This window comes from Corythoichthys intestinalis, chromosome 4, assembly GCF_030265065.1.
Source record: "Corythoichthys intestinalis isolate RoL2023-P3 chromosome 4, ASM3026506v1, whole genome shotgun sequence".
Classification (NCBI taxonomy): domain Eukaryota; kingdom Metazoa; phylum Chordata; class Actinopteri; order Syngnathiformes; family Syngnathidae; genus Corythoichthys; species Corythoichthys intestinalis.
This window is the reverse complement of record NC_080398.1, coordinates 6,331-29,526: the sequence shown is the minus strand read 5'-3', so window position 1 is coordinate 29,526 and position 23,196 is coordinate 6,331. Positions and strand designations below refer to the sequence as shown.

Sequence of the window (23,196 nt, the reverse complement as noted above, 5' to 3'; positions counted from 1 at the left end):
ACGCATTGGATACAGGACTGGACACATGTATAAATTATCGTTCGTAAAATATATAGAACAAATCCTCTGATCCCATTCATATTTGTGTGTTTGGCAGAGCGAAAAGCTAAGATAGCGCAATAAATGATAATTATTCTATGCATTCCTTTATTTTGCAATCACGGTGTATCAGCTTCACAAAAAGAAATGCAAAAGAAATCATTGGTGTTTCCCACATGATCTGCTGCCGATGTTTCATCACTGTCATTGCTCCCCTCAATGACCGTTTAATTACGCTGCATTGGCGTTCGTTTGGGCTCAAATTGGTAACCTAAAACACCGATTAAAGCTTTGTAACTCTCCTCGTCACCATTAGATGAACATTCGTTACGTCCTTCTACGTCGGATTCGTCGCTGAAACTAGAAACAAAATTGTCTGCCATCATCGCCGCCATTCAGTATTAAAGCACTGAGCCTTTTTCTTGTTGAAGAAACAGCCCTCACTGTCAATTCTGAATTCTCTTTTATTGACAACGAGGGGTGTTTCTTCATGAGGGAATATGTGCAGGACGAACACAATGCATCAGCATAAACAGCTCAAAACACCCCTAATTCTCCCCTCACTAGAAGGAATTATATTGATGCAGAGAGGCGCTGCCCCCCTAGTGGCCGGTGGCACTCTCTTCACTTGTCGTGACGTCACGCACACAATCTGCCAGATCTCGGGCGCCGGTCGTTTTAGCTTGACAATCGAGCCAAATTTCTCTCATTTTCTTGTGTGTAATTACACGAAGTGGCATGATATGAATACAAAAGGCATGCGTTTATGGATAAATGATGGAATATTAAAATTTTCCCAGGGCACTACATACCCTTTAAGCATTTGTTCACAAGAATTATCACCGGAAAAGCTCCGTTTATATCAGGCAACCGCTAGCTACATTCACTAATCGACTAGCATTGTACTTCGACATATTTACTGTACGTAAATTAAATGCTAACTGCACGTTTTTTTTTTTTTTTAGCTTTTAACAAAGAATACTTTTAACAAAGAAGACTTCGGGGATTTAAGCATTTATTCACAAGAATTATCACCGGAAAAGCTCTGTTTACATAAGGCGGCCGCTAGCTACATTCACTAACAGACTAGCATTGTACTTCGACATATTTACGTGGAATAAATGCTTACTGCAGTTTTTTTTTTAGCTTCTAACTAAGGATCGAGACTGTTTTACATCCATATCTATAAGGAATTCAGGGATTTGAGCATTTATTTACAAGAATTTTCAACGAAAAAAGCTCTGTTTACATCAGGCGGCAGCTAGCTACATTCACTAACAGACGAGCATTGTACTCCGACATATTTACTGTACGTAAATTAAATGCTAACTGCCCGTTTTTTTGTTTTTGTTTAGCTTTTAACGAAGAATCGAGACTGTTTTCTGTCCATATCTATAAAGACTTCAAGGATTTAAGCATTTATTCACAAGAATTATCACTGGAAAAGTTCCGTTTACATCAGGCGACCGCTAGCTACATTCACTAATCGACTAGCATTGTACTTCGACATATTTACTGTACGTAAATTAAATGCTAACTGCCCGTTTAAAAAAAATTTTTTTTTTTTTAGCTTTTAACAAAGAATACTTTTAACAAAGAAGACTTCGGGGATTTAAGCTTTTATTCACAAAAATTTTCACCGGAAAAGCTCTGTTTACATCATGCGGCCGCTAGCTACATTCACTCACAGACTAGCATTGTACTCCGACATATTTACTGTACGTAAATTAAATGCTAACTGCATGTTTTCTTGTTTTTGTTTAGCTTTTAACGAAGAATCGAGACTGTATTATGTCCATTTCTATAAAGACTTCGGGGATTTAAGCATTTATTCACAAGAATTATCACCGGAAAAGCTGTTTACATCAGGCGGCAGCTAGCTACATTCACTAACAGACGAGCATTGTACTCCGACATATTTACTGTACGTAAATTAAATGCTAACTGCCCGTTTTTTTGTTTTTGTTTAGCTTTTAACGAAGAATCGAGACTGTTTTCTGTCCATATCTATAAAGACTTCAAGGATTTAAGCATTTATTCACAAGAATTATCACTGGAAAAGTTCCGTTTACATCAGGCGACCGCTAGCTACATTCACTAATCGACTAGCATTGTACTTCGACATATTTACTGTACGTAAATTAAATGCTAACTGCCCGTTTAAAAAAAAATTTTTTTTTTTTAGCTTTTAACAAAGAATACTTTTAACAAAGAAGACTTCGGGGATTTAAGCTTTTATTCACAAAAATTTTCACCGGAAAAGCTCTGTTTACATCATGCGGCCGCTAGCTACATTCACTCACAGACTAGCATTGTACTCCGACATATTTACTGTACGTAAATTAAATGCTAACTGCATGTTTTCTTGTTTTTGTTTAGCTTTTAACGAAGAATCGAGACTGTATTATGTCCATTTCTATAAAGACTTCGGGGATTTAAGCATTTATTCACAAGAATTATCACCGGAAAAGCTGTTTACATAAGGCGGCCGCTAGCTACATTCACTAACAGACTAGCATTGTACTTCGACATATTTACGTGGAATAAATGCTTACTGCAGGTTTTTTTTTTAGCTTCTAACTAAGGATCGAGACTTTTACATCCATATCTATAAGGAATTCAGGGATTTGAGCATTTATTTACATGAATTTTCAACGAAAAAAGCTGTTTACATCAGGCGGCAGCTAGCTACATTCACTAACAGACTAGCACTGTACTTCGACATTTTTACTGTACGTAAATTAAATGCTAACTGCCCTTTTTTTTTTTTTTTTTTTAGCTTTTAACGAAGAATCGAGACTGTTTTATGTCCATATCTATAAAGACTTCGGGGATTTAAGCATTTATTCACAAGAATTATCACCGGAAAAGCTCTGTTTACATAAGGCGGCCGCTAGCTACATTCACTACCAGACTAGCATTGTACTCCGACATTTTACTGTACGTAAAATACATGCTAACTGCCCATTTTTTAAAATTTTTTTTTTAGCTTTTAGCCAAGAATCGAGACTGTTTTATGTCCATATCTATAAAGAATTCTGGGATCTTAGCATTTATTTACAAGAATTCTCACTGGAAAAGCTATGTTTACATCAGGCGGCCGCTAGCTACATTCACTAACAGACTAGCATTGTACTTCGACATATTTACATAAAATAAATGCTTACTGCAGTTTTTTTGCCTTTAACCAAGAATCGAGACTGTTTTACGTCGATTTCTATAAAGAATTCAGGGATTTAAGCATTTATTCACAAGAACTTTTAACGAAAAAGCTCTTTGTCTGTGATTCAACTCGGTCAGCCAACAATGCAGGCCCCCTATTTATCGGCCCAGCGCCCCGTGTCCCATCAATACATTATGAAGTCTGTCGATTTACTAATTAAATGTTAATTCTGAGATCGACGTACTTCTTCGTCACGAGTATGGCCTTAAAAATGGTGGCGAGGGGGCTACCAGGGCGGACGTGGAGTACGCCGACATCAACTTCTCCGCGCTCAAGAGAAACAACACCAGGGAGGCGGCGACTAATCACCAGGCCACCGAGTACGCAGAGATCAAGACAAAAGACGATGGTGACCAATTGTGCGAGTGTGCCAACGATAAAGAAGAGCAAAAAATGGAGGACAGGACACAATGCGACAATGATAAGGAAGAGGAGGCCTTATATTCAAACATGAATGACGCCATGTTGTCATGAGTGATCACGCTCATAATTTTCAACTGTAGTGCATAGTCCTAAACTTTTGTAGGATCTTTTGTGTGGTCACTGGTGACATTTCTCACGTTGCAGCGTGTGACCTGATACAAAACATAAATTCACACAGCAAATGACCGCGCAAAAAGCTCAGTCTTGGTCTCATCTGACCAAAGCACACGGTCCCAGGCTTCAACTGAGACCGTGTGCTTTGGTCAGATGAGACCAAGATTGAGCTTTTTGGAACCAAACAGTCTAAGTGGGTCTGGCGTGCCACGAAAGATGCACATGCTGAAAAGCACCTCATACCCACTGTGAAGTATGCGGGTGGGTCAGTGATGCTGTGGGGCTGTTTCTCTTACAAAGGCCCTGGGAACCTTGTTAGGGTGCATGGCATCATGAATGCTTTGAAATACCAGGACATTTTAAATAAAAATCTGTTGCCCTCTGCCCGAAAGCTGAAAATGGGTCATCACTGGGTCTTTCAGCAAGACAATGACCCTAAACATATGGCCAAATCTACACAGAAATGGTTCACCAGACACAAAATCAAGCTCCTCCCATGGCCATCTCAGTCCCCAGATCTTGTTTTGTTGGCAAAAGGGGGTTGTACCAAGTATTAACACCAGGGGTGCTAATAATTGTGAGACACATTATTTGATGTCAAATAATTATTTCTTTATGTGGGATTTTTTTCCCCACTGAATACCCTAATTTTTGGACTATAAACCGCTACTTTTTTCCCTCATTTTGAATCCTGCGGCTTGTAGTCCAGTGTGGCTTATTTGTTGATTTATTTGGGTTAATAGGTAACAGCGGCATCATAAGACTGTCATAAGAACATCATAATTATGACATATCACTATCATGGGCATTACTGAATGCTTATGACAGATGTCAATATGTGTCATGTGGCATATTATGTCACTAAATCCATTTATGTCCAGCTCATATCTTTTACGTCCATTCAAAAGTGAGATAATTTGCTGGATGACACTAACTGACATCTGTTATAGGCATTCATTAACGCTTATGACAGTGTCATGTAATAATTATGACTGTCTTATGACAGGATTATGGCACCACTATCCAAGAAAATGTGACCAAATACCATAACTAGCAATTTATGAAACAACTGGAACAGTAACTGAAGAAATAATTAGCAGAACATGACTGTTATTTACATCTGTAGCGCCGCCATGCATGCTAGGAGGAATGTTGGATGACAACAGTGTTGAGAGCAAGTGGCAGCAGAGGTTGACTGTCTACCCCAAGGAAGCAGTGATGGCCAAATGTAGCTTTTAGTTAGGGTGACCATATTTTGATTTCCAAAAAAGAGGACACTCGGCCCTGCCTCGAGATTCTTGAATTTTACTCGAAGATCACTCAAAGATGCGTATATCTCCCACTTTTTTTTACTCAACAGGCTTTATTCTTCCTAAAAAAAAAATAATCAAACAATAAAAAATTTCCAAATAAGTATAATTATTTAAAAAATTATATAATGCAGACTCATGGAAATGTAGTCCAGTTAATACACACACACAATTGGCTATGTGCCAACTCAACATTTTTTAAAATTACGATCACGACAATTGTCGTCGACAAAATGTTATTCCCACTCAATTTTTATTCTCATACAATGTTCTAAATTGTACGCAAACAATAACTGAAATAAACTGACAAGCGATTCAGCCAGCATGTTTCCAACCGCAGCAGTTCTAATTCAAAACTACATTGCCCATAATGCCTAGCGCAGCTGAGCTCACTGATTGCTATTAGGGAATACGGGAGCCGAGGCAAAATCAGACTTTGCTAGTTTACTACCATCGCCAGCGCAAAGATGCGACAACAAACGGGATTTTACAGATTACACCAGTACAAATCTCCGACAGAAGTCAACAGTTGCCATTATATACGTATTTATCGTAAAAAAAAACCTCATAAGCAACACAGCTATTTCGCTATACTAGCATTCAACCACTAACAAGACCAATTACAAGACTCATACAATATACTGCATCTCTGTGTACACATATAACCCTATGTACAACAGAAGACAGGTGATCGACATTAACAGGAGAAACTTACAGAAAGGTGTATGGAGCCACGTCTTTTAGAACTTCTTATTGAACTCCTTACTGTAGTCTGAGCTCTCGCCAAACTGTCAGTAGATGGTGGTAATTCCCCATGAAACAAAGGGTGAACTGCCAACAAAAAAGAAGAGGAAGATCTACTCCTTCTCCCGCTCCTGCTAGTAGGAGCAACGTCAACGCAGGCAAGCGCTGCCCCCTAGCGGCCGGAGGAATTCTCTTCAAGTTGGTCCCGTAAAAAAAAAATCATAAAAACCGGACATTTTTATGAATTTATAAAACCCGCCCGGACAACGAGGATACTGCGTGAAAGTAGGACTTGTCCGGGCAAAAGAGGACGTTTGGTCACCCTACTTTTAGTGACTGTAAGGCTTTGCAGCCAATTGGTTCAAAGCTTAATGGTGGTTCATTTGGTCTCATGACAGTCTTATGGTGCCATTGTCAAATGAAGTGTTACCAGTTAATATCTTTTGGTGTAAATATCCCATAATACAATGAGGACAACTGCGGCTTATAGTCCAGTGCGGCTTATCTATGAACAAATGCCGTTTTCATGTCAAATATGGCGGCTTATAGTCAGGTGCGTCTTATAGTCCAGAAATTATGGTAAATGCACCTGTATTGAAGGTTGGATTTTTCTCTTTTTTTCCATTAAGGTCCCATATTATTTGAATTAAAAATATATATATATTAGAAGCTAAAAAACACATCTTAACCAGGGGTGCCAATAATTATGGAGGGCACTGTTTGTGAATGATTGACATTACAATGCTACACTTCTTACAGACATCGCAAATCAAAATCTCTTTATTCTTTCATTGCAAACTGCAAGTGTGCCTTATATTGTGGCTGTACAGTAAATCCTGTTGAGCTTCTCTTAAGTTCATTGTTCTCACAATGCCGCTCGCTAGTGTTTGTCCTTGACACACATACACACACACTCCTTCCTTTTTGTGATTTTGACAGTATGGTTCCTTTAGGACAGGGGTCCCCAAACTACGGCCCGCAGCCACATTTGGTCCGGCCCCCTGAACAACAACAACAAAAAAAATGTTTAAAAAAAAAAAAAAAAAAAAAAAAGGTTTTTTTTTTTCCCCCCCAATAGAGTTATTTATGTCCTGGCTTTTTTCTGTGAAGAACTGAGCAATGGTTATTTGGTTATTATCTATTTAATTAATACAGTATTATTATATTATATTATATTACATGATATTATATTATATTATATTTAGGGGTGCACATAAGTGGTCCGCACATGCGTACTGGACGTAGACAAACGCGCTGGCCCTCAACGGCTTCCATACGCTTTTGCGTACCGATGGCTGACCACTCTATTTGCGGCGGACACGAGAAAATAACTTCTCAAAATGTCGATGAGGCAGGCCACACTGAGTAATTACTTCCGTGTTCCCCCACCCCCGTCAAAAGACAGACAGACGACAGAGACGTCACCGGAGCTACCGAAAAAAAGGACTTTTGCTGAAAAGTGGCTACAGGAGGTACCATGGCTAGAAGCGAATGATGCTCGCACGGAAATGCGGTACAAAATGTGCCGTGAGAATCCCAATGTCGCCGATTAGAGCAACGCATTTTATGTAGGGTCAAAGAATTTCAGCCATCCAAACTTTGAAAAGCACGAAAAAAACAGAGAGCATGTGGCAATTAAGCAAACTATCAATGTCAAACAGGACCTTACTCGCCCTATGGACATGTGGCGGAATAGGGCGGAATAAAGGTAATGAACAGCGACATGCACTGACAAACGTGTTTTTGCTCGCATTTTACAAAGCTAAACATGCACGTTCAATGAGGTCTTATGAGGAGGACATCCCACTTTTAAAAAGGCTTGGAGTTAATGTGGGAGCCGCATAATGCCCTTTATTTTGAATTGGTGCTTTTATGTTTATTTCTTTACATTTCACTTCAAAGTAATGGCAATTTTGTTGTGCCAGTTGATGTTAATCAAGCATTAACTGTTAATATAATTACTCAAAGTTAATTGGCTCTAAGTAAAGCTTGTCATAAATTTATTGCATCAGGTGGGTCGGCTCTCAAGCTCAATGAGGACCAAGTCACATCTCCAGGTCCTCCTCTGAGAACCTGGGCAAAAAAATTATGTGCACCCCTGATTATATGATATGATATGATATATTAAGGGCAGTCAAAGTTATCGCGTTAACGGGCGGTAATTAATTTTTTTCATTAATCACGTTAAAATATTTGACGCAATTAACGCATATGCCCCGCTCAAACAGATTAAAATGACAGCAGTGTCATGTCCACTTGTTGTGTTTTTTGTCTCCCTCTGCTGGCGCTTGGGTGCGACTGATTTTATGCACCATGAGCATTGTGTAATTCTTGACATCAACAATGGTGAGCTACTAGTTAATTTTTTTGATTGAAAATTTTACCAATTTTATTAAAACGAAAACATTAAGAGGGGTTTTAATATAAAATTTCTATAATTTGTACTAAAATCTATCTTTTAAGAACTACAAGTCTTTCTATCCAGGGATTGCTTTGACAGAATATTAATGCTAATGCCATCTTGTTGATTTATTGTTATAATAAACAAATACAGTACTTATGTACAGTATGTTGAATGCATATATCCGTCTTGTGTCTTATCTTTCCATTCCAACAATAATTTACAGAAAAATAAGGCATATTTTAGAGATGTTTGAATTGCGATTAATTACCATTAATTTTTAAGCTGTGATTAACTCGTTTAAAAATTGTAATCGTTTGACAGCCCTAATTATATTATATTATATTATACTATATTATATGATATCATTTTTATTTTATTTACTTTGGTTCCGTGAAGAATCCAGAAAGGGTTATTTGATTGTGGCTTTCTGAAAAACAATACATTTTTACATTTAGGCACTCCTGCAATCGTCACACTTTTTCTGTTACAAACTGACCCCGGCCCCTCATCAGAGAAGAGAAGGGTTATGTGGCCCTCACAGGAAAAAGTTTGGGGACCCCTGCTTTAGGAGGATCTTTGTTGACATATTTTCACCGCATGCACAGCTGGTTGTGTGGTAAGAAATCCCATAACGGCAGGCGATGGAGCCATGATGAAATTTTCGAGCGAAATCTCCAAAATATTAACACTTTAAGGTCGGAGGACTGGAGATTTAGTGACGCCAAAATCGAATTTAACATCCTCTGATTATTTTTTTTTTTTCAAGATGATTGGCCAATATCTTTTGTGAAGCACAAAGCACAAGATTTTATTAAATCTTCTCTAAATAACACATACACTGAAGAAAATAAGTATTCGAACACCCTGCTATTTATCATGTCCGCCCCATTAGAAATCCAGGTGGTGTCTGAAATTTTCATCGTAGGTGCATGTCCACTGCGAAAGACATAATCTCAATAGAAAAATCCAGAAATCACAATGCATGATTTTTTAATAACTTATTTGTGTGATACAGCTGCAAATAAGTATTTGAGCACCTGTCTATCAGCTAGAATTCTGACCCTGAAAGACCTGTTAGTCAACCTATTAAAGGTCCACCTCCACTCCATGTATTATTTTGAATCTGATGCACTTGAAGTTCAGAAGAAGGCAATAAGGATTATCCATAAAGCCCCTTATAGAGCTCACACAAATGAGCTATACATCAAATCTAAGTAGATTGGGAATAAACTGTAATGATGTATATTATGAGATTTTTGAAACTTCTTTAAAACATGTTTTAATATTTTTATTTCATCACACTGAAAAGCTTATAAAATACAAGCACATATACATGACAACATTTTTAGAGTAATGAAAAATCATGACAAATGATTGCATTAATACGGTTTCATAGTTTATTAGTTACAATTTTATTTTCAAAGTGTTGAAGAACTGTGCTTTTAAAAAAAAAAAAAAATGTGTTCAAATATCTACATATTTTGAACACTTGTGAATGCAGATATACAGTATATATCATTTACAACCGTGTTCTGGCATGTTGAGACAAGTGATTAAAGTATAATAATGCATCATTACAGTCAAAATAATCGATTAACACACCACCATTACACACACTTTTATTTTTGTCAAATATTTCTAACCATTCTATTAGAGTTTGCAGGTGTACCTAATGGAGTGTCCGATGACCAACAAGATTACAGGTAGATACTGTGTTAAAATAACATCCTCACATGATTGCACGTGCACGTTTGTACTTAAACAGATTACCCATTATTGAAATACAGGTTCCGCTAGTTGGAAGGACACTTGAGACGGACAAAGACGAGAGGACAGCTGCAGTGCAGTCTGTTTTGTGGATTTAACTAATAATTCACTACCACTGACAGCGATAGACGTCCGATCCGTTTGAACTTCTCGCTGTCAATGGCATTGAAACATGAGAATTCGCCGTCATGTTCAATAAATTGAAACACAGCCTGGCTATTTTTTGATCATTTCAACATGATTGCAACACGAATTGAATTTCTTGATGTGTTTTGAGATTTCTTTCATCTTTAAACCGTATATAATCGGATTGAACAACGGACTCCACACTAATATTTGCAGACTTATGATCAGTCGCAAAATTTTGGGAAGCTCCGTCTCCAAAATCCCTATAATGACATCAAAGACAATCAAACAGGAGAAGAGGATTAAAACAATCAAGTGGGGTAAACACGTATCGATGGCTTTTGTCCGAGTTTCTCCGTGGCTACCAAATGCCACAGCGAATATTTTTATATAAGTGAAGAGGATAAACAGCACAGGTATGACAGCCATGTTTATGATAACAATAAAACCCAACACAATCAGAGACGTCGGCGTCGAGCAGTGAATCTTAGCAATTGCACTATTGCAAAAAATCCCCCCTGAAGAGAAACTACAAAGTTTTTGTTTGGACCGAATAATCACTGACACCGACACATGACAGGCAGGCAGAAACCAGGCCAAACCCAGGAAAATGCAGACACGGGTTTTACCCATCAGAGATACGTACTGCAGTGGCTTACAGATGGACACGTATCTATCGTAAGCCATTCCTGACAACAACATTAAATCAGCAGCAGCCACACTGTAGAAAACATAAACCTGTAACAAACACACGGAGTAAGAAACGCTCTGCTGATGAGACAAGACATCCACAATGAGTTTAGGGTAGATAGTCGTGCTGAATAAAAGAGAGTTGAGAGACAAAGCTGCAATGAAAATGTACATTGGTTCATGAAGGTTCCGGTGAATCCTGATGACATAAATAATGATACAATTAGAGCATACAATGACAACATACATTGCCACAAAAAACACAAAGTAAACATATCTGTAGTTGTCTACGTCTATGAAGCCATCAAGACTCAGCACCCCTGTTCCGTTCCGTTCCATCGTGACAAGACACGAGTCAAGTGCTGCTGAGGATGCTTGTAGATAAAGATAAAGAAGACATCTACAGTTAGTGATCAGGCTGATGATGGCTTGCGATTGGTCGCCAGGTTGAGGAGGTGTTCCGTAGCTTCCCTTTGTTACCTCCAACTCCCCAGAAGGCGGAACGCCGACTTGTCAGGCTGAACTTGAATTTGAAGTCTTACAGTGCTGGCCAAAAGTATTGGCACCCCTGCAATTCTGTCAAAAAATGCTCAATTTCACCCAGAAAATGATTGCAATTACAAATGCTTTGATGGTAATATCTTTGTTTATTTTGCTTGCAATGAAAAACACAAATCATTTCAGAGACAAAATTGGTAGACCTGCACCAAGCTGGGACGACTGAATCTGCAATAGGTAAAACGCTTGGTGTAAAGAAATCAACTGTGGGAGCAATTATTAGAAAATGGAAGACATACAAGACCACTTCTAATCTCCCTCAATCTGGGGCTCCATGCAAGATCTCACCCCGTGGCATCAAAATGATACAAGAACGGTGAGCAAAAATCCCAGAACCACACGGGGGGACCTAGTGAATGACCTACAGATAGCTGGCACCACAGTAACAAAGGCTACTATCAGTAACACAATACGCCGCCAGGTTCTCAAATCCTGCACTGCCAGACGTGTCCCCCTGCTGAAGCAAGTACTCATCCAGGCGCTTCTGCGGTTCGCTAGAGAGCATTTGGATGATCCAGAAGAGGATTGGGAGAATGTGTTATGGTCAGATGAAACCAAAACAGAACTTTTTGGTAGAAACACAGGTTCTTGTGTTTGGGGGAGAAGAATACTGAATTGCATCCGAAGAACACCATACCCACTGTGAAGCATAGTGGTGGAGACATCATTCTTTGGGGCTGTTTTTCTGCAAAGGGACCAGGACGACTGATCTGTGTAAAGGAAAGAATGAATGGGGCCATTTATCTTGAGATTTTGAGTGAAAATCTCCTTCCGTCAGCAAGGGCCTTGAAGATGAAATGTGGCTGGGTCTTTCAGCATGACAATGATCCCAAACACACAGCCAGGGCAACAAAGGAGTGGCTTCGTAAGAAGCATTTCAAGGTCCTGGAGTGGCCTAGCCAGTCTCCAGATCTCAACCACGTAGAAAATCTGTGGAGGGAGTTGAAAGTCCGTGTTGCCCAACGACAGCCCCAAAACATCACTGCTCTAGAGGAGATCTGCATGGAGGAATGGGCCAAAATACCAGCAACAGTGTGTGAAATGCTTGTGAAGAGTTACAGAAAAGGTTTGGCCTCCGTTATTGCCAACAAAGGGTTCATAACAAAGTATTGAGATTAAGGCTGCAGCTATTGATTATTTTAGTAGTCGATTAATCGATTATCTACTTAGTTCGAATAATCGAGTAATCGGATAAGGAACATTAAAAAAATACCTGACCTGAGCCTCAAACAGTAAGAAAAAAATAAATAAGGATATATGCACAACAAAAGAACAATTGGCTAACTTACATAGCAAAAGTCCGCTATCTTAAATGCTATGAAATGCCAACATTTTTTTTTTTACAATGCTCTTAACAAATAGTTCAAACACATATTCTCACAAAAAACGGCTAATTATACCTTTAAACTAAATTACAAATGCATTAAAAAAACATTAGCTCAAACAAAAACTTAGCTTTTGTTGGTCTTAACAGGGAGCAGCTGGATTCAGCCATGTGAAATGAGGCGCACTAGAGGGCAGTGTATCCAGCCAGATCAATAAAACTAAATGCAAACACTTTGAAAACAAACCATTACAACGCCACTTTAATTAAACGAATGCTCGAAGCAGCAAAATTTAATTTGAATGTTTTTTCTAATCGAATACTCGAGTTAATCGAATAATTGTTTCAGCACTAATTGAGATGAACTTTTGGTATTGACCAAATACTTATTTTCCACCATGATTTGCAAATAAATTCTTTAAAAATCAAACATTGTGATTTTCTTTTTGTTTTTCCCACATTCTGCCTCTCATGGTTGAGGTTTACCCATGTTGACAATTACAGGCCTCTGTAATATTTTCAAGTGGGAGAACTTGCACAATTAGTGGTTGACTCAATACTTATTTGCCCCACTGTACATATGCTTTGGTAGTAATCTCTTAGTTTATTTTGCTTGCAATTAAAAACACAAATCATTATCATTTTACACAAAACTCCAAAAATGGGCAGGACAAAAGCATTGGCACCCTCAGCCCATAAGCGGATTTTGAGGGGGGGGGGCAGGCCCCCCTGGTGGCCGAAAAGTGTCATTGCGTGAAATTGACTTATATATGTAAAAGTTATAAAGCAATAAAACTGCAACAAAAATGAATAAAATGAACAAAAATATATATATTAGAGCTGTCCCGACTAGTCGACATGGTCGACGTCATCGATGACGTAAATCTGTCGACGAGCACAACATCCCGTCGACGGCTAATGAAGGGTTAAAAAAATATATGCGTGGAAAGTTCAGAATGTCGCACGCTTGGTATGCAAGCGGGGAAAGCGGCACAAAGCCAAAAAAGCGCACTAGAGTCCAAAACATTGACTTATTTTTAAAGAAACAAAGGAGGGTACACTGTTGTGTCCTGTCTCTTCAATGCCAAGCTTGGCTGCACGTCGGCCGTGAATGATAACGACAGGACATTGTAAGTCCGTCTAACTAACTAATGATGTTTTATTGAAGTTGCTAAGCCTGTCGCGATATGCAATAAGTCCGTTTATCGCGTGGTAAATAAAAATGAGGGCGGTCATTTTCATGGTTGCGTTTTATCGCTGCGCGCGCGTGTGTGCGTGCGTACATTTGTGCATGCGTGCTGATGGTTTTCTCTCATCAACACGCTGTAGAATTAAAGTTCAGACATACAAAATAGGAAAACACATCTATTTTAAACACTATATATGTTAGCATTGCTACTTTGAGGTGAATGGGGAAAAAAGACGACCTACTTTAGCCGGCTATAAAACAGGCAGCCTTCTCCAAAACTTGCAGTTAAAAGGTGACACTTCAAACATGAAAAATCGCTGGTTAACAGCATTTGCAAAAGGAAAAAAAATCTATTCCTGACAACACATGCAATGACAAAAAGTGCTTTTTTGCGGAGTGTAAAGCTTAAATTAGCGGTTTAGCGAACTTACTTCCGGTGAACATTTCAAAATAAAAGCTTGTAATGTTCGTCATATACGTAAATAACGATTTCTGGCGTTAATCTCACATACTTCAGATTCTACACTAAGAATACCTTTAAAATGACACCCTTTATGAAAATTCTGATTGGCAATGAATAATTATAATACTATTATATATAGTACTACAGTAAACTATAATATTAATGCTAGGTATTTTTTTAAGAATTGTTTTGAATCATTTTGGAAAGGTGAAGTCAGTGTTCTGAATCTGTTTACATTCCATTCTTTTGCACAAGTTAATTCTATCAGCATTTGAACTCATTGTTTAGTTGTGATTTATAATTGTTATTTATTTGTTTATTTGTACTTTAATCAAGAATTTAAGTGTTCCAAAATGTTGTTGTGAATTGACAAGCATAAAAAAAAATTTCATTGCTAAATTAGTAAAAAAAAAAAATTCAAAAAAATTCAAAAAAATTATAAGATTAGTCGACTAATCGTAAAAATAGTCGGCTGACTAATCGGGAGAAAATTAGTCGTTTGGGACAGCCCTAATATATATATTTTTTTATAATGGCGTCAAAATTTTTTTGGGGACAGATCATGTGAATCGCACCTTCGACGGTCATGTGCTTTGCATATAATCAAAAAAAAAAAAATTAGGGGAGGGCAATTTTATTTTTCAAATGATTTTTTTCTTTGATTTAATTTTTTTTTGATTGAAGCAACTTTTTTGGGGATTTAATGATTTAGACACAAATGTCCTACCCATAATATGGCCCAAACACAAAAAGGATTGCTTCAATCAAAAAAAACTTTTTCAATGAAAAATTGAAAGTGTTCAAATGCAAATTTTTCAATCTCAAATATTTTGTCGCATTCAAAAATGTTTTCCATGATTGGAATTTTTCTTTCTTTTTTTTGACTGAAGTAATTTTTCTTTTTGAAAATATATATTTTTTGAAGCAACACATTTTTTGAGAGTATAAGGGTAGAATAAGACAAAAACGTCTTAGCCAAAATTACAAGCAACATTGTAGGCATACATGTTCAACACGAATATGGCGTAAATTAATGCTTAACTACACAGCGAAGACAGTGAAAGAGCTGTGTGCAGTTGTTGTGTGCAGCTAACATGGCAGGATGTGTCTGAGGAGAACTTTTCTACGTGTCCGTTCATCATCAAACGTGAGCAAATTTTCCTTTATTCATTTAAAGAAAGTTTGTAGCGTTTACTTTGTAATCATTGTATCCACCGCCATTTTTAACACAAAGTTGCAATTTCGGACTGAGTCCAAAATTTGACAGAACACCGGGCACATGAAGAGGGCAATAAGCCGAGTGTAGTGCTCTTCCGGCGGTCAAGCGAAGAGGACCGAGGGGGGTGTGCGACAAGCTGCCGCCGTCGGCCAAGTGGCATTGTCAGTGGACAAGGAGCATTGTCAGCCACAAAATGCAAGCCACCTCCGCATTAAAATGTGTCCCATGATCCCAGTACAGTATTTGACATATTACAAAACACAATGTTTACTGACTTCCTCGTAAGTCCAATGGTCCCACAGTTGTCGGACTTGTTTTGGCCAATCTCGGGGTGAACGGGAACCTTTTGAAACTCAAAAAAGCTCACACACCTCTCCTTGGTGCAGCAACAAAACCCTGCAGCACATTTGGCTGGCGTGATGTGAAAATAAAAAAAAAAAAAACAGCTGAGTCCGCGGTCCATCTGCATGCTATAAAGCAATGCTGTATTGTGAGATGCTGACCCAGGTGACGTCACATTGGCATTCATCCTCAATGCGAGACAGGAGCCGGAAGTCCGTTTTTTTTATGCATAAAATACTTATAGCATAAAATATTACATGAAATATAAAATAAACATGCATTTGAATGTCATAGGCACTTTAAACCGATAATATATTGTAGATTTTGCACACTAAATTCCGTCGCATCTCCATCGCCTGCCGTTATGTGATTTCTTCTTACGCTGTGTAACTGTAATGTATATGATGGCATTTTTTAAACTTTTTTTTAAACATGTTTTATTATTTTTTATTTCATCACACTGAAAAGCTTATAAAATACAGTGGGGCAAATAAGTATTTAGTCAACCACTAATTGTGCAAGTTCTCCCACTTGAAAATATTAGAGGCCTGTATTGTCAACATGGGTAAACCCATAACCATGAGAGACAGAATGTGGAAAAAAAAAAAAACAGAAAATCACAGTTTGATTTTTAAAGAATTTATTTGCAAATCATGGTGGAAAATAAGTATTGGGTCAATACCAAAAGTTCATCTCAATACTTTTTTATGTACCCTATGTTGGCAATAACGGAGGCCAAACGTTTTCTGTAACTCTTCACAAGCTTTTCACTAGAGCTGGGAATCTTTGGGCACCTAACGATTCGATTACGATTCAGATGGTCTGATTCGATTCTAAAACGATTATTGATGCACCCCCCCACTTTTTTTTTTTTTTTTTTTTTTTTTTTTTTTAATATTTTGTACATTTGTTCCAAAATTGTTCAAAAATACTCTCAGGCTAAACCAAACTACTATTTCAGTATCAAGTTAACATATAGCAGTAAACAAATATACAAAAATAACAGTAAATAAAAAACTTCAGTCCCCATTCTGTATCAGCAGCTTTAAACTACATTCAATTAATTTAATGTTGTGAATCAACCGTTAAAGTTGTTAAAATTGCTCCCGTTAATCCATCATTTCCCTTTTGTCAACTTTTGACATGTGAAAGTTTTAAAACTATTTTAAAGATAGATTCAAGTCAATATTTTACCGATTTAGGAGTATTTTAGATAAAAAGTTAATTAGGTTTGCTTGGAAGGTTCGCTACAACAGCCTTGCAGAGAAGTGTACTGCTTTAAGATGGCGGCCGTTTACTACGTCTGCATCTAGCTTTTTGTAGATGTGCTGCAAACGCTACCGCTACCGTAGTGCATCTAGTCTTATATAAATGATATCTACCGTAACATTATGTGGATGACGTACTTTTGTAGCAGCTTCAGGTATGTTGTTATGTTTTTTTATCTCGTGGCATGAGTTGAGCTAGCGCCGTGAGTTGAGCATTGGCATTACCCGAGGGGCCGGGTAATGAGAAGCATGATGTTTAGCTACTCTCGCTCTGTTGCTCATTGACCGCGCGGCGCGCTGAGTGTGTTGTACTTCCGCTTTACTTGGCATATTTCAATAATCGGAATTTGGATGTTTGTGAATCGTTCTCGAATCTTCCGCGGCCGAATCGCGAATAATCTAAGAATCGGAAATTTTGCACACCTCTACTTTTCACACACCGTTGCTGGTGTTTTGGCCCATTCCTCCATGCAGATCTCCTCTAGAGCAGTGATGTTTTGGGGCTTTCGTTTGGTAACACGGACTTTCAACTCAGTCCTCACCCTGCGTCAAAATGATAACAAGAACGGTGAGCAAAAATCCCAGAACCACACGGGGAGACCTAGTGAATGACCTACAGAGAGCTGGGACCACAGTAACAAAGGCTAGTATCAGTAACACAATGCGCCGCCAGGGACTCAAATCCTGCACTGCCAGAGGTGTCCCCTGCTGAAGAAAGTACACGTCCAGGCCTTAACACATTCTCCCAGTCCTCTCCGGGATCATCCAAATGCTCGCTAGCGAACCGCAGACGGGCCCGGACGTGTACTTTCTTCAGCAGGGGGGCACGTCTGGCAGTGCAGGATTTGAGTCCCTGGCGGCGCATTGTGTTACTAATAGTAGCCTTTGTTATTGTGGTCCCAGCTCTCTGTGTCATTCACTAGGTCCCCCCGTGTGGTTCTGGCATTTTTGCTAACCGTTCTTATCATTTTGACGCCACGGGGTGAGGAGGGAGTTGAAAGTCCGTGTTGCCCAACAACAGCCCCAAAACATCACTGCTCTAGAGAAGATCTGCATGGAGGAATGGGCCAAAATACCAACAATATTGTGTGAAAGCTTGTGAAGAGTTACAGAAAACATTTGGCCTCCGTTATTGCCAACAAAGGGTACATAACAAAGTATTGAGATGAACTTTTGGTATTGACCAAATACTTATTTGCCACCATGATTTGCAAATAAATTCTTTAAAAATCAAACAATGTGATTTTCTGTTTTTTTTTTTTTTTTTTTTTTACCACATTCTGTCTCTCATGGTTAAGGTTTACCCATGTTGACAATTACAGGCCTCTCTAATATTTTCAAGTGGGAGAACTTGCACAATCAGTGGTTGACTAAATACTTATTTGCCCCACTGTATAAGCACATATACATTATTCTTTTTTAGAGTAATGAAAAATCATGATGAATTATTTCATTAATACTGTTTCATGGCTTAGTAATAATAGTTTTAATTTTCCAAGTGTTGATGAAATGTGCTTTTTTAAAAATAAAAAAAAATATTTTGGAGCCAAATATGTACATATTTTGAAACTTGTGAATGTAGGCACGTTGCTACCACAGACTGCTGTCCTCTCATTTGACACCGCCTGTCGGTTTTTCTCCTTTTCAAAGATTGTTGCTGATATTGCCTATTGGAACTTTTATCCTAGCCTCCGCTTTTCTCTCTACCCGCGATAAAAAAAAAGAACGTGGACTCAAACACCACCGCAACTGCCAAACCGCTAGAGCTAGCTAGCAAGGAGCTGGGCTAACTAGCTCTTAAACAACGTAAAAATGGCTCCACTGACCTCGCCTGGCTGTGATAGTTGCCATCGACTCTGCCAAAAGATTACAGAGTTGGAGGGAAGAATCTCCTTGCTCCACCTTCTGAGGGAAGACGAGCAACTTCTTGATTCGATGGTCGTCGCTCTAGGCCCCGCAAAAAATTCATCGCTTACTGCAGAACTCGACTCAACTGTTCCAATCACCTCACCGAAAAGTCCGTCCACTGCAGCAGCTGCTCACTGGTCCCACCTTGGCGCAAAGCCCAAAACACTGGCCAGCTTCACTCCTGCTTCCGGATACAGGCGAAACGAATCGGAACATACTCACCATAAAAATACACCTCCACCTCGTCATAAAAGTACTCCGCTACCCACCGCAATCACACTATATAGTAGATTCTCGATTCTCTACGAGGATAACGGCGCTGCGTTTCAAAATGGCTGCCCGCCCCCTACGTCAAAGCCGAAGCTACCCACTCATCCTCCCTCCCAGAAACACCTGAGAACACCTCCGCTTCGCCTCTCTACAACACCCCCCTGCCTACAGTCGACGGCAGGGAAGCCTATCCACGTCACGGAACCCCCCCCCCCCCTCCCACCACCACGTCTTCTCCTCACAACGCCAACTCAGCCGCCTCCAAAATGACCCACGTGCAATCTCCCCCTCGTCCCCTTTCCCCCCCGAACACCTTAATAGTGGGAGATTCAATAATCCGAAATGTACGGTTTTACAATTCAATCACGAAACGTTATCCTGGCGCCACAGTCCCTGAACTACTAAATAAACTCCCGCCACTGTTATGCTCTCTCCCATCCACTGTCAACAGGATTGTTGTTCACATTGGCTCAAATGATACTTCCCACAAAAATTCAGAAGTGACAAAACAACACTTTTTAGCCCTTTTTGACTTTTTAACTAACTGTGGGAAACTCGTTTTTATCTCTGGCCCGATTCCTACCATGTCACGTGGTGTAGAGCGCTTCAGCAGAATTCTCAGTCTTCACACCTGGCTCCAGTCAACCTGTATCAGCCGCAATATTAACTTCATAGATAACTTCAATCTCTTCTGGAACCGCACTTCCCTCTTCAATCGGGATCGTATCCACCCAAATAGGATGGGATCGGAAATGCTCACAGGAAATCTCCATTACGCTATCCAAACATCCACACGTGTTCTCACAGCATGACTGTTAAACTCCTGCGACCCCTCCCATCACATAAATCCGATGACATCACAGTACCGGTTTCCGTCCATCAGCGCCCCTGTTTGGCCCCCTCTGTCGCTACAATCTCTACCTTAAATCAAATTAAAACCGTCATCACCCACAGGCGGCGCCATGTAGTCAAATCAAGACAGATCAATTCAGCCAACCTCTGTCCAATTCCCATATCACCACTACCCCTTATAAAACAAAACATTCTGAAATTGGCGTTATTGAACTCCCGATCATTCAATAACAAAACAATGATTCTCAATGAATTCATAACAGATAGGAACCTAGACTTCCTCTGCCTTACTGAAACATGGCAAAAACCGTTATAATATCTTTCTCTGAATCAAATCACTCCCACTGGATTCACATACTTGGACAAACCCCGCTCTGTTGGCCGAGGTGGAGGCATTGCTGTCATATACCGGAAGACTATCAAGACAACTGCCATCTCTATTCCATCCGTCCCCTCATTTGAACACCTGATCTTCAAACTCTCCGGCCCTAGTCCCCTGGTTGCTGCTACTATTTACCGTCCCCCCAAACCACACCCCTCCTTTATCTCTGACCTTACTGATCTACTAACCCAGTTGTTTGCCATCTCTCCCTCAATTCTTCTCCTCGGTGATTTTAATCTGCACATTGGCAGCACTAACAATAAACTGGCCACTGAATTTCTTGATCTGCTACAATGCCTGAATTTCACTCAGCATATTAATTTCCCCACACACAGTCATGGTCACATACTCGATTTAGTCTGCTCCACTAATCTTAATATCCAGCAGTTAAACAGCTATAACCTTCACATCTCTGATCACTTAGCTATCACTATGGACATAGACACTCCTATTCCCATTACCAAACAAAACCGCACGATAATTTTTAGGAATCTTAAATCCATCTCTCCCACAGCTTTAACAGCCTCATTCACCAACTATCTATCCACCTCGCCCCCCCCCCCCCCCCCCCGTCAACTAATGACCCCACTATCCTGGTAAAATACTATGACACCATACTCTCTTCCTGCTTAAATCAGCTTGCCCCCCTTAAAACAAAAACAGTCTCCTTTACTCACTCTGCCCCTTGGTATACACCCACTCTCCGCCTGATGAAGACCAGGAAAAGACAACTCGAAAGACTCCATAAGAAAACCGGCTTAACAGTTCATCTACTAGCATACAAAGACCACTTACTGCAATACAAAGAAGCGATCAACACTGCCCGAACCACCCACTATGCCAACATTATTCGTTCTGCCTCCAACAATTCTAAGGCTCTCTTTTCCACCATCAACTCATTGTTCAAACCGCATGACAACACCTCTACTTCATTCACTCCTGAAAAGTGTTTATTATTTCTCTCATCTTTCCAAACAAAAATAGACAACATTTACAGTAACCTAAACACCTCCAGGATCCAGTCTACTGCTCCACCTTCCCCTCCATCTTTTTTAACATCTGCCTCTACGCCCACAACTATCCAGGAACTCACTGAGCTTTCTCCAATAACATCCACTCAACTTGCAACCATTATGTCTGGAATGAAAACTGCCACCTGCACCCTAGATCCCATTCCCTCTGTTCTAATAAAAGACTGTCTTCCCGTCATCTCCTCACTTATTACTGATATTATTAACACCTCCCTACGCTCTGGCTCTGTCCCCAAACTTCTCAAACTGGCTGCCATCACGCCGATCATAAAGAAAACTGGTTTAGACCCCGACATCCCGACCAACTACCGGCCCATTTCAAATCTGCCTTTTCTATCAAAAATACTGGAAAGGGCAGTTGCGTCACAACTCCGAACCCACCTTACCGACAATAAGCTATTTGAACTTTTCCAATCTGGCTTCCGCTCACAACATAGCACCGAAACAGCACTTCTCAAAGTAACCAACGACATCCTCCTCTCCTCGGACTCCGGAAAACTCACCATCCTCATCCTCCTGGACCTCACTGCTGCTTTTGACACAATCAACCACACCATCCTGCTCTCCCGACTAGAATCACTACATATCACTGGCACTGCACTTTCCTGGTTCCACTCCTACCTCACTGGCCGACAACAATTCATCAGCATTAACAACTGCATGTCCCCTGCTGTGTCCCTACCACAAGGTGTCCCCCAAGGTTCCGTTCTTGGCCCCCTCCTCTTCATTCTTTACATCCTCCCCCTTGGTCAGATCATCCGTAAATTTGGACTGCAATTTCACTGCTACGCCGATGACATCCAAATATACATCTCCACTAAAACCATCTCACACAGTACCAAAACTACACTTCACAACTGCCTCAACGAAATCAAATCCTGGATGCAACTTAACTACCTTCAACACAACAGCAACAAATCTGACATAATCATCATAGACCCTACAGCTCACATCAAAAACAGTCAATTCTCCCTTACCATCGACAACTGCACCCTCCCTCTCTCAACACACTCCCGCAACTTAGGTATCATTTTCGACAATAAACTAAGATTCGATCAGCACATCAACCACATCACCAGAACCGCCTTCTTCCACCTTAAGAACATAGCCCGCCTCCGCCCCTCCCTCACCTACTCTGCTGCAGAAACCCTCATACATGCATTCGTCACCTCCAGACTCGATTATTGTAACAGCATTCTTTTCGGATCTCCAGCCAAACTCCTCAATAAACTACAATATATCCAGAACTCCGCTGCACGCCTTCTCACCCGTACCCCCTACAGGAATCACATTACCCCCGTCCTTCACAAACTGCACTGGCTTCCCATCTCACACAGGATAAATTTCAAAATCATCCTTCTCACATACAAAGCACTCAATAACTTGGCTCCTCCTTACCTCACGCACCTTCTCTGTCCCCACACCCCCTCCCGTCACCTCCGCTCATCTAATGGAAACATTCTCGCACTGCCCCCACAAATAACACACCGTACTTGGGGGGACAGAGCCTTCTCCATTGCTGCCCCCTCACCTTGGAACGCACTCCCTAA

General features: G+C 39.9%; 2 protein-coding genes across 3 annotated transcripts in view; both read right to left on the bottom strand.

Moving 5' to 3' along the window:
• Positions 1 to 21,155, bottom strand: part of LOC130914388 (olfactory receptor 6N2-like) — a 41,987-nt gene extending 20,832 nt beyond the window's left edge. The window contains exon 1 of one of the 2 annotated variants that reach the window (XR_009062904.1): positions 19,965 to 21,155. The gene's annotated coding sequence lies outside the window, so the exon portion shown is untranslated. Of the gene's footprint in view, positions 1 to 19,029; positions 19,569 to 19,964 lie in introns of those variants that run through there. The other variant, XM_057833533.1, reaches the window with a different exon arrangement.
• Positions 5,909 to 16,467, bottom strand: LOC130914389 (olfactory receptor 6N2-like). Its single transcript, XM_057833534.1, has one exon. The coding sequence runs from the start codon at positions 11,177 to 11,179 to the stop codon at positions 10,241 to 10,243; it is 939 nt and encodes a 312-aa protein (XP_057689517.1). The 5' UTR covers positions 11,180 to 16,467; the 3' UTR covers positions 5,909 to 10,240.
• Positions 21,156 to 23,196: the final 2,041 nt, after the last annotated feature.

Excerpts from the sequence above, each read along its gene's own strand:
- LOC130914389 (XM_057833534.1), bottom strand. The coding sequence starts at position 11,179 with ATGGAACGGAACGGAACAGGGGTGCTGAGTCTTGATGGCTTCATAGAC.